Source organism: Thermobia domestica, chromosome 11 (assembly GCF_964235325.1).
Source record: "Thermobia domestica chromosome 11, izTheDome1.hap1.1, whole genome shotgun sequence".
NCBI lineage: Eukaryota > Metazoa > Arthropoda > Insecta > Zygentoma > Lepismatidae > Thermobia > Thermobia domestica.
This window is the reverse complement of record NC_137464.1, coordinates 250,528,105-250,545,122: the sequence shown is the minus strand read 5'-3', so window position 1 is coordinate 250,545,122 and position 17,018 is coordinate 250,528,105. Positions and strand designations below refer to the sequence as shown.

At 34.0% G+C, this 17,018-nt stretch overlaps 1 protein-coding gene across 1 annotated transcript in view; it reads right to left on the bottom strand.

The window, feature by feature from the left end:
- Positions 1 to 17,018, bottom strand: part of LOC145663798 (UPF0764 protein C16orf89 homolog) — a 79,627-nt gene that overhangs the window by 26,519 nt on the left and 36,090 nt on the right. The window contains exon 4 of the mRNA XM_081729886.1: positions 9,211 to 9,458. Coding sequence (XP_081586012.1) covers positions 9,211 to 9,458 — 248 coding nt within the window. The remainder of the gene's footprint in view (positions 1 to 9,210; positions 9,459 to 17,018) is intronic.

The window sequence follows — 17,018 nt, the reverse complement described above, 5'->3', positions numbered from 1 at the left end:
TGGAATAAACCTCCTAGAAAACTACCAATGCCATAACCTTCTTGATATGCTGTACCTTTATACACGTTATAACCACCTCCTGCTTGATGCGTGTAATAATTAAAGTACGGATCATTCATCTTTCTTTCTATATAATTAAAAATATATATAGTTTACAATAGAATATTATTATTGCTTATAAGTACACCATTTGCGTTTACGGGGTGGAGGACCATCCTCTTCATCCTCTTCGTCCTCTGTGAGTTTTCTAATATAATCTATTCGTTGAGGATTACCAATGTACTCTAAGAGTATATTGGCTTTTGCTAATAATGTAGCAAAAGGTTTCCAACCGGCAACTGAAATATTTTTCTTACGACATCTAACAAAATCGGATATCAAATCCACTATATTTCCACCTGGAATTAATTTATTATTAATATTCACATTTCCATTATCGTCCCATTGAATATTAGGATTTTGTTTCAATTTGCGTAATAAAGGTCTTGCTTTACGTTTACAAATTTCAGGGAGAGTAGATATTATTTCATCCTCCTCCTCCTCCTCTTCTTCTTCCTCCGTAGTAGTAGTAGTAGTTGCTGTTATTGTAACTCCTGCCGGTTTTTGAATTATATTTAAATATTTTTGTAAGACCTCTATATCTTATCCATTTTTCTTCTGCATTTAAACTTTTATTATTTAAAATTTCTTTCATTTCATCATCAAGATTAGATATCGTTTGATAATGATGTAATTTTTCTGGTGAGATTAAAATAAGTTTTTGTGCGTTTTGCATAATTATTTAATTAAACTAGATAGTATACCTCCTAAAATAGGTGCAAGCAATGCAGTAAGAAAACCACCTTTTTGTATAAGTATTCGTTTTTTCTTTTGTTTTAATGACGGACCTTTCTTCACCAAATATCTCAGTTCCTTTTTGTATTTTTTAGCTTATTTATCTCTGTTTTATTTAATGGAACATTTCCCTGTAATACGTTATAGGAACATTCACAAATAGAGCGAATTAAATCAGGATCTGCATTTTGTAAAATTGCCTTACGTGCTTTCGGTTTTGACTTTGCTAAAAGTTTTAACAAATGTGCATTTTCCTTACTAATCATTTTTACGGCTATTAAAGCACAAATAGTTGTTAGAATATAAACCATATTGCAATTACTTTTTTACAGGCACATAAACATAATTAAAAGAATCTGTTGGAAAGATATTTGTTCGAACTCGCTGCTCATCAGGAGTATTTTGTTTTAAATCAAAAAGTAAATAACCATGTGCAATTCGAGTTGCATCTTGATATGCTTCTTGAATAAATTTTGTATTACCTGGATACAATTGTCGTGCCAGATAATTAATTTGAGCTTGGTCTCTAGGATTTTTTTAAACAAACAATATAATGGCAATTTAACGAAATATCCCGCATTCCTTTTTGTTGATGAAAAATATTCTGTTATAAATATTACACTTATATTTCTATGATGGCTACCCTTATCAAAAATATCTACAATCCGATGGTCACACTCACGCATTAAATCATCAATAATGACAAGATGTGGACCCTCGTGTGCTTGAAATTCATTATTTTGAGGTAAACCTTCTTTAAACGTGCAGTCTGAAAGTATCATACAACGGCTGCCATTCACCATAACACCATACAATATTTTTAAATAACTTACTATAATGGTCAAGAAATGTTTTAACAAAATATGATTTTTCACAGCCTGTAGGACCTGCTACCATACATGTAAAAGGAATTTTCCATTCCATATCTATTACAGATATATTACATTTATTTTAAATAGCGTTTTTAAATATTTTGCTTTCTTTTCTCCTTTACATAAAAAAACAGCGTTTGTTGAAGAACAAATTTGATTTAATATACTTTTTACTTGTGATACTGATAGACCTCGTGATGATGATGACAATTTAACTAAGCAACGAAAATTTACAGTGTTGCTAGAATTTAAAATATAAAATTCACCTTTTGAAATTATAAAATCTACAAGAAATACTTGTGACGACATGCTTCACCTATAAATTTTTTACTTTTCTTTTTTTTACAATATAGTACTTTAAATCAATCCAAGAATTTTCACTTTTTGGCAGACCCAACCATTTTACATAGGCCTTATTATTTTTCTTTCGCAAAACTTTTTCAATTAAATGTTTTTGGAAATTTCGTTAATTGTAATTCGTGTCCGTAAAATCTTCCTTCAATAGGTTTATTATTTGAGTCTACTAAGTGATATGTTGGAGGATTAGTGAAGAAAACTTTAGCAATTCGAAAAATTTCTGTACTCCAATTGCGTGTAAAACCTCTATCAAAACCAGGACGCTTAAGTTTACTAATTCTTACATATTCACCTATCTTAAATTTACTTTTTCTTTTTATCACAGAAAACTTTTTGCAATAGATGTTTGTCAATAGATGTTTTTCATTTTCTTTTTTAATAGCGTCGATAGGTTTCATTTTAATAGTGGAATGAATAGTATTATTATATTTATGTAGTATTTCCGGCAGAATGCCAATCCATTTATAATTTCCCTGCAGTGTAAATTGTCTCCACATTAAATTACGTAATGATCTATTAAATCTTTCAATAATACTTGCTTTCACATCACTGTACGTGGAATAATGTTTAATGTTATTTTGGTTCATCGCCTTCTGAAACTCTGAATTATAAAATTCTCGACCCCTGTCAGTTCGTAAAAATTTGGGGCCTTTGTTTGCTTTTCTCAGTACTGTTATAAATGCTTGTGTAATTTCTTTCCCAGTTTTACTTTTCACAGGAATAGCCCAAGCATATTTAGAGAACGTATCTATCACAGTTAATAAATATTTGAAATTTCGATTAATTTTTGCTAGACCTTTCAATTTTCCACTATTCATTTCAACTAAATCAGCTTGCCATAAGTCATGAATTCCTTTCGTTATAACGGGTATTCGAGGATAGTTTCGTCTTGCACCTTTATGTAATTCTGCAACTATTTGTTCTCGAACTGATTGTGACATATTTTTTGTTTATCAATACTAATATATACAAAAACTAAATTATCATATTTACAATATACAAATCTCACATGTTAAATCTTTATTATGATACCCCCAAGGAACAGTATGTATATTACAATTTAAAATTTTTCTCTTGTCATCATACGGATCTAGCACTAATTTTGTTACCTGATTTGTTGTTAAATTGTAATATTTGCTTTTAATTTCAAATTGTGTTTTATGAATCGTTTCGTTTTGAAATAGACATGATTTATAATCGTCAAACGTAATTTGTTCTTTAACTACATTTTTCTTGATCCCTTTACATTTTTTCAATTCTTTATTTTCATCAGTTTTTATTGCATAATTTTTTGGTCGTAAACCAACATATTCAATGATAGGAACTCCACTTAACTCATCTTTCATTTTACCCAAAACGAGTTTATTTTTTGTGTTATATAAAGAATGATTTTCCGCATAATTAGAAGTATCACGGTTTTAATGTAGTAAATGAAAGAGTCAGTATCCATATAAGTAATGCTAATCTTATCCCCATATCGAGGTTTCATTATATTGTAATGGAATTCATACATTGCTAGTTTTGATAGTTCCAAAACTGCAGCTCCTACATAGATCGGTTTATTTAGAGTTACAGATTTTTTTAACATATGGAATAATGAAAGATTATCTCCTAATTTTACCCAATTTTGAAACTGATCTTGCGCTACTAATTTTTTACACTTTTTTCATTGTTAATTAATTTTATATCAATGTGTTTTCGAACATTCTCCATTGTCTTTCCGTATAAAGAATTATTTAATAACTTATAAAAATCTTTTTCAAATTCAATTGTAGCATTTGCACGACGTTGAGTATTTTCTTGTATATAAGATGCAAGCCATTTAGATTGACGAAACCATAATATTTTATGTACTTTTACCAATATTAAACCTTGTTTTAGATAAAATTGTAATACTCTATAATGCAAGATATAATTCGATTTAGATTTAAGTGTTAATAGTAATTTTGAGTATTTACCATTTGGTGGAACTTCATTAGTGGGAGCACACGGGAAATCAGAATAGTATTTGTGTAAATAATTTGGATACTCTAAGTCCACTTCTAGAAAGAAACCCCATTCACTATCCGTGGGCCAATTGATTATTTTATTCTTCTCTTGCCAATTGTCAATTTTATCCTCCCACTGAAAACCACCATATGGTAAATAGTCAATCATTGATAGTCCGTACAGATTATTCATGTCAATATACAGTAAATAAGATTTTTCTTTTTCCGCATCAAAATCATGTACGTAAGGATTATTAGGTTTGGCATACCTTAATACAGCTTGTGTAATGCCTCCGCGAATCGATTTTTCTACAAACATATACATATTGACATCTGATAAAAGTTCAAGTTCAATTTTTGTTTTATATAACATGGCTTGCCATGCCAAACCAGGTGCAGTAAAACAATTAATTGGGTCAATACAAAAAGCATTTAAACACGTCTTTCGAAAATTTTCCAATACATCTGCTGTGAGAAGTACATCACATTTTAAATATAGATCATGGTAGTCCCCTAAATTTTGACATTTAAACACACGCCAAATCAGTTTTGCATATTGATAGTCAGTCTCGGAAATTTGTGTTCCATTCAATTTGCTATTAAATGCCTCTCTTTCAGGAAATTCAGTTTCTTTAAATGTATCTAAATTTGTTATGTAATCATAATAATAAATTCCCTTACGGAGAATTAATGGAAACTTATCATCGGAAAAATATTGCTTTGTATATACGAATTGCTCAGGTTTTAATTTTGACACCAAATTTTCAAGACTGTACGGAAGAAATTTAAATAAGTCTACAAAACGTAACTCGATAGGTCTACATTAAAATTAAAATGTTTAGAGAATGTGATGTATTTCTCAGTGCTTTCAGCAATTACAGATATATTGCCAGGTGTGCAACCTAGTTCTTTCACAAATAAATGTGCATCATAGGCAGATAAATTATGGAAGAATACAGGGATAAAATTACTTTGACGTTTAATTTGCAAATTGCAATTATTGCACACTGTGGCAATATATTGACCAGTTAAATGGTTATGATGTTTAACTTTTCTATTGTTACTCATATATTTACTATCGCAAACAGAGTATTTAGTGGATAGATTAAACTCTTGTAACTGAGAACTATTTAATGGTATTAATGTTTTTTTTGTTGATCTAATATGTTTATGATTTTTCTTAATTCATTCTCCATAGCAGACAGAAACTTCATTGATACATTTTCTCCCCGTTAAATAAGTAGATCTGATTTCATATGTTTGTTACTCCAACATACAATATAACCAAAACTGCATGGTATATGTTCCTGAATTTGTATTGTATGAGATCCACTTTGTTTATTTATAGGTTTTAATAAACTTTCGAAATCTGCAACTATTATCACATCATTCTGTAATAACAATTTCAGATTTCGAAATTTTAAAACATCTCCTTGTTTCGGCATGCTAATTTTGGTTGGAGTGTGTTCTTTACATAATTTCTCATGTTCATCTAATTTTGATTTGTTATAAAAAGATACTAAACATCGTCTACAAATAAATGTTTGATGAGTACCTAATTGATGTCTAACTAAACCATTTAAATTTGTAATTAAACAATAATGAGAGTTTAAATATAATAAATATATATGTTTAAATACACCTGTATTTTCGCTTATACGTAACGGAAAAATTGTTTCATTATCATAATTAATGCCATATATATTAATAGAAATTTGCTCCTTAGCAAATACGGAATTATACATATGTTCAAATTTGCTTATGTGTTCTACTTCAACAGGGAATTTTATATTCGTTTCTTCAAATAACGGTAATCAGTGGCGTATTTAGGGGGGTGGCTTCCGGGCTTAACCCCCCCCGGAATCTTACTTAGTATAGTAAAGTAAATAAAATATCTTGCAGAATTTTCACATTTCCAGGCAAAGCCCCCCCGAAAGGTAGCAAAGCCCCTCCCGAAACAAAATCGTAAATACGCCACTGACGGTAATAAAGTATTACTATATTGTATGTAATTATTTACACGATGTGGATGTTCTTTTACTGGATACAATGCAGCTATAATGCAGTACATAAAACATCTATTATCGTTATTTTCAATATATAAAACACATTTTGTGGATAAAATCCATTGAGGCAATTTTACATAAGTTTTCTCTTTATGACTTTTCAATAACGCATTGAGATTTTTTATAAGACAAAAATGACTATTGAAATTTTCTTCACAATACAGTAAATCTATACGTTTATCTACAGATGTGTTTTCGCTTATACGTAACGGAAAAATTGTTTCATTATCATAATCAATGCCATATATATTGATAGAAATTTGTTCCTTAGTAAATACAGAATTATACATATGTTCAAATTTGCTTATGTGTTCTACTTTAACAGGGAATTTTATATTCGTTTTTTCAAATAACGTGTAATAAAGTATTACTATATTGTATGTAATTATTTACACGATGTGGATGTTCTTTTACTGGATACAATGCAGCTATAATGCAATACATAAAACATCTATTATCGTTATTTTCAATATTTAAAACACAATTCTTTTAGATAAAATCCATTGAGGTAATTTTACATAAGTTTTCTCTTTATGACTTTTCAATAACGCATTGAGATTTTTTATAAGACAAAAATGACTATTGAAATTTTCTTCACAATACAGTAAATCTATACGTTTATCTGCAGATGTGTTTTCGCTTATACGTAACGGAAAAATTGTTTCATTATCATAATCAATGCCATATATATTAATAGAAATTTGTTTCTTAGTAAATACAGAATTATACATATGTTCAAATTTGTTTATGTATTCTACTTCAACAGGGAATTTTATATTCGTTTTTTTAAATAACGGTAAGAAAGTATTACTGTATTGTATGTAATTATTTACACGATGTGGATGTTCTTTTACTGGATACAATGCAGCTATAATGCAATACATAAAACATCTATTATTGTTATTTTGAATATTTAAAACACAATTCTTTTTAGATATAATCCATTGAGGCAATTTTATATAAGATGAAGCTGACAGGGGATCATATTTACTGATTTTAATTTCTAAGTGATGGTTTGGTTCAGAACATCAAGACCACCCTGATTTCTTAATTGCTCTGTTTTCTTGTTCAACTAAAATTTTATTAAATAGTTTTTCAATTATAGAATTCACATCTGTACTCGGTAAAATAATTTCGTTACCACTATTTACAAAGAATCTACATGTTTCTAAATCTACTGGTTTAACAAAAGTTGTAGCCAAAGAAAAATTTACTTTAAAAGATGTATTAGTTTGTTCCTGTTTTAATATATCTAAACAGTCTTTTCTTTTATTATTTAAAAAGCATCCACTATCCTCATTTAAAACATTATCACATTTTAAAATGAATTTTTTCAAATTATTATTTAATAGAGTATCAGTTGATAAATTGATAGTATTTGGTTTAACCTTTTTCGATGCCATTTTTTTAAATAACGCAATGTTACTATTATAATTCAGAAGTGAGTTTTTATAATATGATATAATTGTTATAAGATGTCTTACCTATAAACAACTAAAAAACAAAACCACACTAATAAAACCACACAAAAAATCAGAACTTTACACCTGAAACACTAACAAGGAACTGATTAAAAAGAACTTCTCGATCAGTCTTTTATACCTTTGTAATTTGCATTACGCAATATTGCGCAATAGGGATGAGTCACGGTCGGGGTTTCCCCTTTTTTTAAATCCTATCGTTGAATGACAAGTTTTACCGCGATCGATCAACATATACCTGTGTGATTGCATTACGTAATATTGCGCAATAGAGATAATATCATCAAGTCACGGTCGGGGATTCCTTTTTCTCTAATCCTATCGTTGAATGACCGTATTGTCTGTTAAAGAGAAAACTAGCTCAATGTTTTTAAAATCCGGATGAATGACGTAATGAGAATTATCCACATATGGCGGAAGTTATTATGTAACTGATAACAAAACACGGAAGTTCGCATTCCTTTGCAATCTTTAAATAATCTCTGCTATGTTCATATATAGGTTAGAACAAGTTCACTCCTTAAAAGAATCTTTGCTATAGGGTTCGAATGTATTATCTGTTATGTTCAAATAGGGGTTGAAAAATGAGAACCAGTACACCCCTTAAAAAGTGCTCATAAAAGGGAATAAATTCACCCCTAAAATGGATGTCGTAAAAGACCGTGGGTTCACGTAAGCCATACTCTTTTATTAGCTGTGCTATGTTCAAATAGGGGTTGGAAAATATACCATACTCTTTTATTAGCTGTGCTATGTTCAAATAAGGGTGGAAAGAGTCTTATGTATCTGCTGTGTGTTCGTAATGTGCTCATAAAAGAGATCGAGTCCACCCCTGCTACGTTACGTAGTATCTGCTATGCGTTCGTAGTCTCAGTGTAATTTCTGCTATGTTAAAATAGGGGTTGGAAAATATGCTCATAAAAGAGAACGAGTTCACCCTTAAAAATGTGCTCATAAAAGAGAATGAATACACCCCTTCTATGTTTCATATTCTTATCTGTTATCTGATCTTCTGTTATGTTACGTAGTCTAATGTTCTGTTATGTGTTCGTAGGGGTTGGAAAATATGCTCATAAAAGGGAACGAGTTCACCCCTCAAAATATGCTCATAAAAGAGGAGTACACCCCCTAAAAAGTGCTCATAAAAGGGAACAAATTCACCCCTAAAATGGAGGTCGTAAAAGACCGTGGGTTCACGGTGTAAGGTGCTCAATTTCCCAGGGGCTCCTGAGTTGGCCAATGCTGGCCCAGATCGATCCATTTTCTACTACTTACGTGACACTTCTACTAACTAAACGGCGTGACAAACATCTTGGCATTTGAAGGCGGCGCTTCAAGTTTTCTTTAAATGCTGTTAGCAAATGAGAGGGCTGCAGTATTGCCATGTTTATTTTGTATACATTCACTCCGTGCCACCTGATCGCGGTGTAGTTCGTCTGCTTAGCCAAGCCATAGCCACACCCCTGTCTCACTCGGCAACGATGCGTCAGAGCTTGCGTTTTATTCGTTTAACTGAAATGCCAAGATGTTAGTCATAGGCTTTAGTTGAATCCCGTGCATTGCTATAAAACTACTCACTGGACATAGGAATTATCAATGGTAATATACTCACTTTCTTTTCCCTCATCTGATGGTAGATTAATTGATGTGTAAGGAAGTAGCTATCGGATCCGTCACATATCATTTTCATCAAACAGTTCTTTGGGACGAGGCATTTCCCCAACGACTTCATGCAGACGTAAAGGTCCATAAGTATATTGTAATTCGAAGGACACCTAACATTAGGGCTGGGAGCGGTACCAAGAGGCCGTGGAGCATTGTCCAATGTCCAAAGATGCGAGGAAAGCATGTAACCAAAATCTGGAGAGAGAAAATTAAGCATGTACAATATATACAAAGCCGAAATACAGTGGAACATGCATAATATATACAGGGTATATCAAAAGTTCGGGGCCGTTAATTAATTAAAGCTAATTTTGTTATAATTAAAGATAGGAAAAAATGAAAAAAGGAAAATTTGTTGAAAATAGATAGTTTTCAATTGAAATGGTGGACTTTTTCCAATCGTACTAGCCTTTTGGACTTCACGCTGGTAGAGCGACTAATGTTAAATGAAAAAAAATGTAATATGCCGTCCCGAGAATTTGCATTTGCTACCCCGTACAATAGCATCATTTGTCGCCCCCTTTAATTTTAAAACCCATTTGTTTCAAGTATGCTACCCCATTATGAACAACAAAAGGGAGGAAAAGTACACTCGCACTCAAAAAGGCCTAAACACTAAAAATACAATCTCGTATGCTTTTTTAAATAATAATAATAATAATAATAATAATAATAATAATAATAATAATAATAATAATAATAATAATAATAATAATAATAAACAATTATGTTAGTGAAAGATAAACCAAACACGCCTGCAGATGTAAGATGATAATCCTTTTCACAGAAACAGAACACAATATCGAGCTTCAATCTCAATTTATCAGTTTGTAATTCTAGTACAATTAGCTCTTTTATCTTTATTTCTTGATTTTCCTTCTACATTTGTTAAATAAAAAAAAAAACTTGTTTCCACCTTCAATGATAAGGAACTTGTTTCTGAAAAAGACAAGACTAGTTTTCATATAAAAACTGTGATAATTAACTAAATGGAACAGGGGTTTACTGTTGTTCGAGAATTGAGTTTTTGTATTTGACAACAATCAAGCAATTCATACCGGATTTGTTTGATTATTTGCTTTAGCACTGTCCATGTAACCTTAAACTAATGCGACCTAAACATGATTTATGAATGCAGTATTCAAAATAGAAGGTCAGCTTAGTAAATTTAACTACCATCATCATAAAGTCTGTTTCCAACAAGACATATTTATTCAAAATAATACAGTTATAACAGATTTTGCCCCCCTTCGAAAGTTTTCGCCTCGTGCAAATGGACGTGTTGCACATATGGTAGAGCTGGCCCTGGTTTCTACTTCAGCAGACTGTTCGGAAGGAACGTAAGGACTCGCGGGAACGCGCAAACTATTGTTGTGTGAGGAAACCTAGAAAACCTGAAATTTGTTACTTAATAATGTTTTATTGTTGGTATGGTGGGGGCCCAGAAAAAAGGACAGACTGCTGGTTGGCAACATTAGTTTATTTATTTATTTATTTATTTAATATTGGGTGCCTTTCGGTGCCAAACTCTTTAAAAACCAATGTTAACTTTTCCATGTATACTTAAGCGTACTGAACAACAGTAGCGTCATTTCAGATTTGGCTTGGGGGGGGGCAAGACCCCTTGAAATAAGTAAAATTTCTCGTTTTTCACTGACTTACTACTACTCTATTGATAAAATCTATAAAAACCTCAAACTCAGGGGGGGTAATTGCTCCTCCCTGCCCCCCTAAAGGACGCCCCTGTGTACAAGCTCTATTTCTTACAACTTTGGCGCTTGGACTTATTTCCTTTGTGCTCTGAACACTCCAAATAGTCCTAACAGTAACCTAAGAATGATACACATACTATTTGTTAAGAAAGAAACTTGCAGTCCCATGATATTTCAAGTAAAATTCCTTGTTTAAAAAAAAAAAAAAATCCATACTAACGAGGAAACCGATTCAAGTGTGATACGAAATTGTGGACGAGTTTATGCACAAACGAAGTGTTTCTGTGTACAATTAAACTCATTAGAGGAAAAAAAAACCTCGATCTCAACCGTTCCAGAGATATAGAGGAATAAGGGGAAAGCTGGTGCTCCGATATTATGCGAATTTTGAATATGTAGCGTTAGTACAAGTAAAAGAGTCTCTTAAAAATGAAGAATTCCTTCATCTAGGAAACTGAAGTAATGCATCGTATTAGATGTGTGGGTTAGAAAACTGAAGAGTCCATAAAAAGTTCTAGGGGAAGAATGTTTTGGACTGGGAAGGCGAAAATACCGAAGTTTCATTTGTATGTAAGGTATCTATGTTCAGGTTTCTTGGTACGTTGAATCGAATAAAAGTATTATCAGTCAAATAGAATGAAAAATGTAAAAAATGGTGGCCTTCCGAACTTTCCAAACATTTATAATTTCTACAATTATTAACCGATCGTAACTGTATGTGATATACAGTATACAGTGGCGTATTTACGATTTTGTTTCGGGGGGCTTTGCTAATTTTCGGGGAGGGCTTTGCCTGAAAATGTGAAAATTCTGCAAGATATTTCATATACTTTACTATGGTAAGTAAGATTTCGGGGGGGGGGCTTAAACCCGGAAGCCCCCCTAAATACGCCACTGACAGTATATAAGGCGTACAGTTTTTCATTCTTTTAAGTTGAAGATGCTATTTTTGCTTATTGATCCATACATTGCGTTTGACATATATTAAACGTTTGCAACAATATGTGTTTGTGATTCATATTATTTAATTTGTTTTTATATACCACTTTTGCACAGAATATAACATTGTATTTTTGTTCACATAATAACGTCTCTGTTCCTTTGCCAAGTAATAAATCATTTTTATATCACCTTTTCTCATTTTCTATGAACTAACGACATGATATACTAGCATGTAATATCATATAATTTTGTTCTTCATGTCAATGGCGTTTGTTATTCCTTAAGCTCCTTCTTTTTCCGGCCCCGGGTAAAAGCTACGCCACTCAACTCAACATTCAACACCACTTTTATTTCACCCTGGTGCATCTTTCTTAACGTTTCAATGCAGTTTTCAAACATATTCACTCGCAACATAGCCGAAAATTCGCATAATATCGGAGCACCAGCTTTTCCCTTATTCCTCAATATCTCCGGAACGGTTGAGATCGAGGGTTTTTCCCTCTAATGGGTTTAATTGTACACAAAAACACTTCGTTTGCGCATAAGCTCGTCCACAATTTCGTGTCACACTTGAATCGGTTTCCTGGTAAGTGAAAGTGTGCAATGAGAATATTATTTATTTATATATAGTATAAGAGTATTTACAAGAAAGAATGTTTTAGTTTATTTTTTAAAAAAATTTACCATTAATTTGCGATATTGTTTTTTTATTACCAGTCATCAGGGGCGTACCCACGAGGCATCTACCGAACTATAGTCGTTTAACAGAGAAATAATTGGTGCAAGTTGAAGATTTGATTTTACGCTTCATCTGTACTCTTTCTTTTCTTATAAAAATAATCTGGTTCTATCATTTTTCCTAAAAATTATAGCTGGCAGCAATTAACAATTACTTTTCGTCTTTTCGGGTGCAGAATAAGACAGGTTCCATATTACATAGACGAATTGGACCTCCATTGGTATATATTTTGGACCCCTCCTAGCCAATATTTCTGAATATATGAACACCGAGGAGAAACTAAACGTTGAATCAGGGGCGGATCCAGGACGGACTTCTGGGGGAGGGCGTTGGGTTGTAATACTACTTAGAGCTACTTTTAAGAGCTCCGAACTCTGGGATGTGTTTTATTTATATATAAAATAAGAAAGTTCACTCTTCTGGGGGGGGGGCGAATGCCCTATCACTCCCCTGGATAAGCCCCTGTGTTGAATGAAATATCACCATCATATTTTCAGTTCTCAATCTGATTTTGATTTCAAAAATGAAGATAAAAATGACAGTCAATTTTATTTACTATTACCACTTTCCAAAGCGTCGGCAGTTCTTTGTCATTAGTAGTTTCTTTCTTCATCTCTACAAAAACCTATCAATGGTCATGATCAGTAGTTTTTCTGTAGACACTGTGAAAAATCCCTTCTCTGGATATTGGTATACTTTACAAATATACGGAATCCATAAGTTTACTACGGAAATCTGTACTCAGCAAACGTTATCCATATGTTGCATACGTACTGCCTTTTTTCGCTTCGATGTTACATCATGTCGCTGCAGGATGTCTGACATTTAACAGTCTTCTGTATGCATGTTATATACGTCAGCTATTTGTTATATACGTCCATCTGTATGCATGTTATACACGTCAGCTATTTGTTATATACGCCCATCTGTATGCATGTTATACACGTCAGCTATTTGTTATATACGCCCATCTGTATGCATGTTATATACGTCAGCTATTTGTTATATACGCCCATCTGTATGCATGTTATATACATCAGCTATTTGTTATATACGTCCATCTGTATGCATGTTATATACGTCAGCTAATTGTTATATACGTCCTTCTGTATTCATGTTATATACGTCAGCTATTTGTTATATACGCCTATCTGTATGCATGTTATATACGTCAGCTATTTGTTATATACGCCCATCTGTATGCATGTTATATAAGTCAGCTATTTGTTATATAGCCCATCTGTATGAGATCCTTACCGCCTATATACAATTCTTTCATACGGGAAGTACGTATAGATGGAACATTTATACGCACAGTACAGAGGTTGTTCAGCCTACGTTTGGCCGATTTCGCTCCTTCCCCCTCCCGGGCAGAATGGACTCACCCGACCTGGCTCGTGGCGTCCTGCAGTGTTGTGCAGTGGATTACTGGGAACGGAGTTGTTTTTTTCCGCGCGGACGACAATAACGCACAAAAGAGAACCATTGTTGTGAGTGTTGTGTTAAATTTGCTTCCAAGTTTGTGGGCTTCCGTTCTGTAACCAAAATGCCGCCCAAACTAAGCCGGTTTTGGGAAGGCTATGTTGCGGCTCTTTATGACGCCCACTTTAGTGTTTCTGTCATTAGAAAACAGTGCAAGAAGAATGGTTGCAACATCACTTTAAGTGGAATAAAAAATGTTATTAAAAAGTACAAGGGCAACGAAGCTCCCCCATTTGGATCACCAACGAAGTTGCCTAGGAAGCGGGAATGCACCAAGGCAACTTCCACCGTGCAGAGGAAACTTTGCAAAATGGCAATGCAAGAAAATACGCCAACACAAAGGTGTATGGCTAATCGTCTTGACTTGTCTTTGGGGACTGTGAACCGGACGTTACATCATCAACTTAAGCTGGAAAATATCATGAAAGCTCGCGGTCATCTTCTCACGGATGCCCACCAAAACGAAGCTTTGCGAACGGTATCTGGCAAAACAAAGGTGGATGTACGTCGTAACGCTCCATGAAGCATTGATTTATCTTTCCGACTGCGAGAGCCATCATATACCGAGAGAAAGGCGCCAAGAACTTCAGAAGGTTGGTCCGTGTCTGTAAAGAATCCTTCCCAAAAGGGTTCATGGTCCTTATTGGCTACTGTTACCGAGGTAAACTGAAGATTCGTAGGGTGGCGAAGAACTGCAAAATAAATTTGCAGTATTTTCAGGAGCAGATCATGCGGCCGATCTACTAGCATGAGATTCCAACAATGTACGGAAATGACGCCAATCTGGTGCATATTCACATGGATAAGGCCTCATCACATACCTTAGGAGCGTCCCTCGCATTCTACAGGGAGATGGAGGTTGCAAATGGTATACAGGTGAGCCTTTCAATGAGGTATTGTTAAATCTCCAGATGCAAGTCCTATGGACTATTGTGGATTTGGATTGCTGAAGCGGGCTTTGGGAAAACGGCGTGTGACAACTGTGGAAGGATTTTGGAAAGCTGTGCAAAAGGAATGGGACAAGATTCCTCTCCCAGTTCTTCAGATAAGCCTATTACAGTGGAAATTACGCTGTCGGGCTATTGTTATGAACACTTACGGACCTGGCGCCATGGATTCTCCTAAAGTTTTAGGTAAGTCGAAATTGGCCAAATGTAGGCTGAACAACCTCTGTATTATAAACCTGTTTTCAGTTATACAGTGTGGTCCGGAAGTTGGCGTACTCCTAATTGGTGTTTTCTGAGAGTTTTAGGTTTTACCCATGCTTAATGAGTGGTTGGTGCCTCAACTGGAAGAAAATGCTATAAAAGACACTGTTGTGATACACTCAGGCATGTAGCCAAGGGGGTGGGTCCGAGGGTCCGGACTCTTCTTCGAAACCATAAATGAAAAAATCAAGGAACGATGACACAAAAAGAAACGAGAAAAAGAAGAATCAGCGTTAAAACTATAAAACTACAGCAAACCTTTGGTTACTCTTTTTTTATGAGTTGTTTTGTGTGGAGGAAACGGAAGGGGTTCAAGTTTAGAATGGACATTATTGGAACGGAGCATTTCGAATTCCATCTAGCTCCATGCTAATCCTATGGACTATACAAATGACAATCGATAAACCGGTTCGATCAGATAAGACTCTCAGGTAGAACTTAAGAAATGCCCACAATCACCAATAGTATGAGCCTGGCAACATAGATTCCAGTTACACGTGTTAAAGAAATTTTCAATTTCGCAGCAACACTAATCCATTTTATAGGATGTCTTTACTGCCAAAGATATCTCGTTGCTATCCTTGACACATTAAAAGAAGGTAAGAAAAAGAATAAAGAAGACAAGACGAACCGAGTTCGAATGACATCGAAAGACTATATCTTTTTCAATATTTTTAAAATATTGTTTTACTGGAGATTTCTTTATAGTTTGTTATTAAAACACTTACTAACATATCCTCATTTTATTGTCCTAATAAACCAATATGGGTATGTTGCCAGTAAAATAGTTTAGATTGATCGAGACCCTGGTGTGTAACCATAATATTTCATGTCAAGACACCCTCCCCCATTACGAAATCCTGGCTAAATGAACTAATATATGTTGCCAGTAAAATAGTTTAGAACGATCCAGCCCCTGGTGTGTAACCATAATATTTCATGTCAAGACCCCCCCCCCATTACGAAATCCTGGCTAAATGAACTAATATATGTTGCTAGTAAAATAGTTTAGAACGATCCAGCCCTTGGTGTGATAACCACAGTGTTTCGTCACGGACTCCTCCCTATTACGAAATCCTGGTTAGTAACCTGCCAGGATGGAGCACCAGCGCACTTCGATATTCACGTGCGCAACAGAGGCGTCATTTAGAGGTGCAGGGAGGGGCATTTGCCTCCCCCCCTGAATTTGAGATTTGTATAGATTTTATCAATATAATAGTAGTAAGTCAGTGAAAAACGCGAAATTTTACTCATTTCAAGGGGTCTTGTCCCCTCCAAGCTAAATCTAAAATGACGCTGTTGCGCAATTACCTGAATCAGACGTTTCGTGGCCACTGGATTGGAAGAGGTTGTTCATCTTCACCAGCTCTTTTTGCCTGGCCTCCAAGAGTCCCGATCTGACGACACCAGGTAATGCTCTCTGGTGTTTCATAAAGTAACAAGTAAGAAACACTCTATATCATACAACGCAGGAATTACGAGCAGCTGTGGAACACGCCTCCACCCTCGTGACTCCGGAGTATCTGCGAGAACTTGGCGAAGAATTCAGCTTTGTTACGACATAAATGGTGTTCATACCAATGTTTATGACTCTTAAGAGACTTAAGACTTCAAGGTAACTGTGTACATGCATTCTACCATTACTAACACTATACTGTTGAAACTAAAGGGG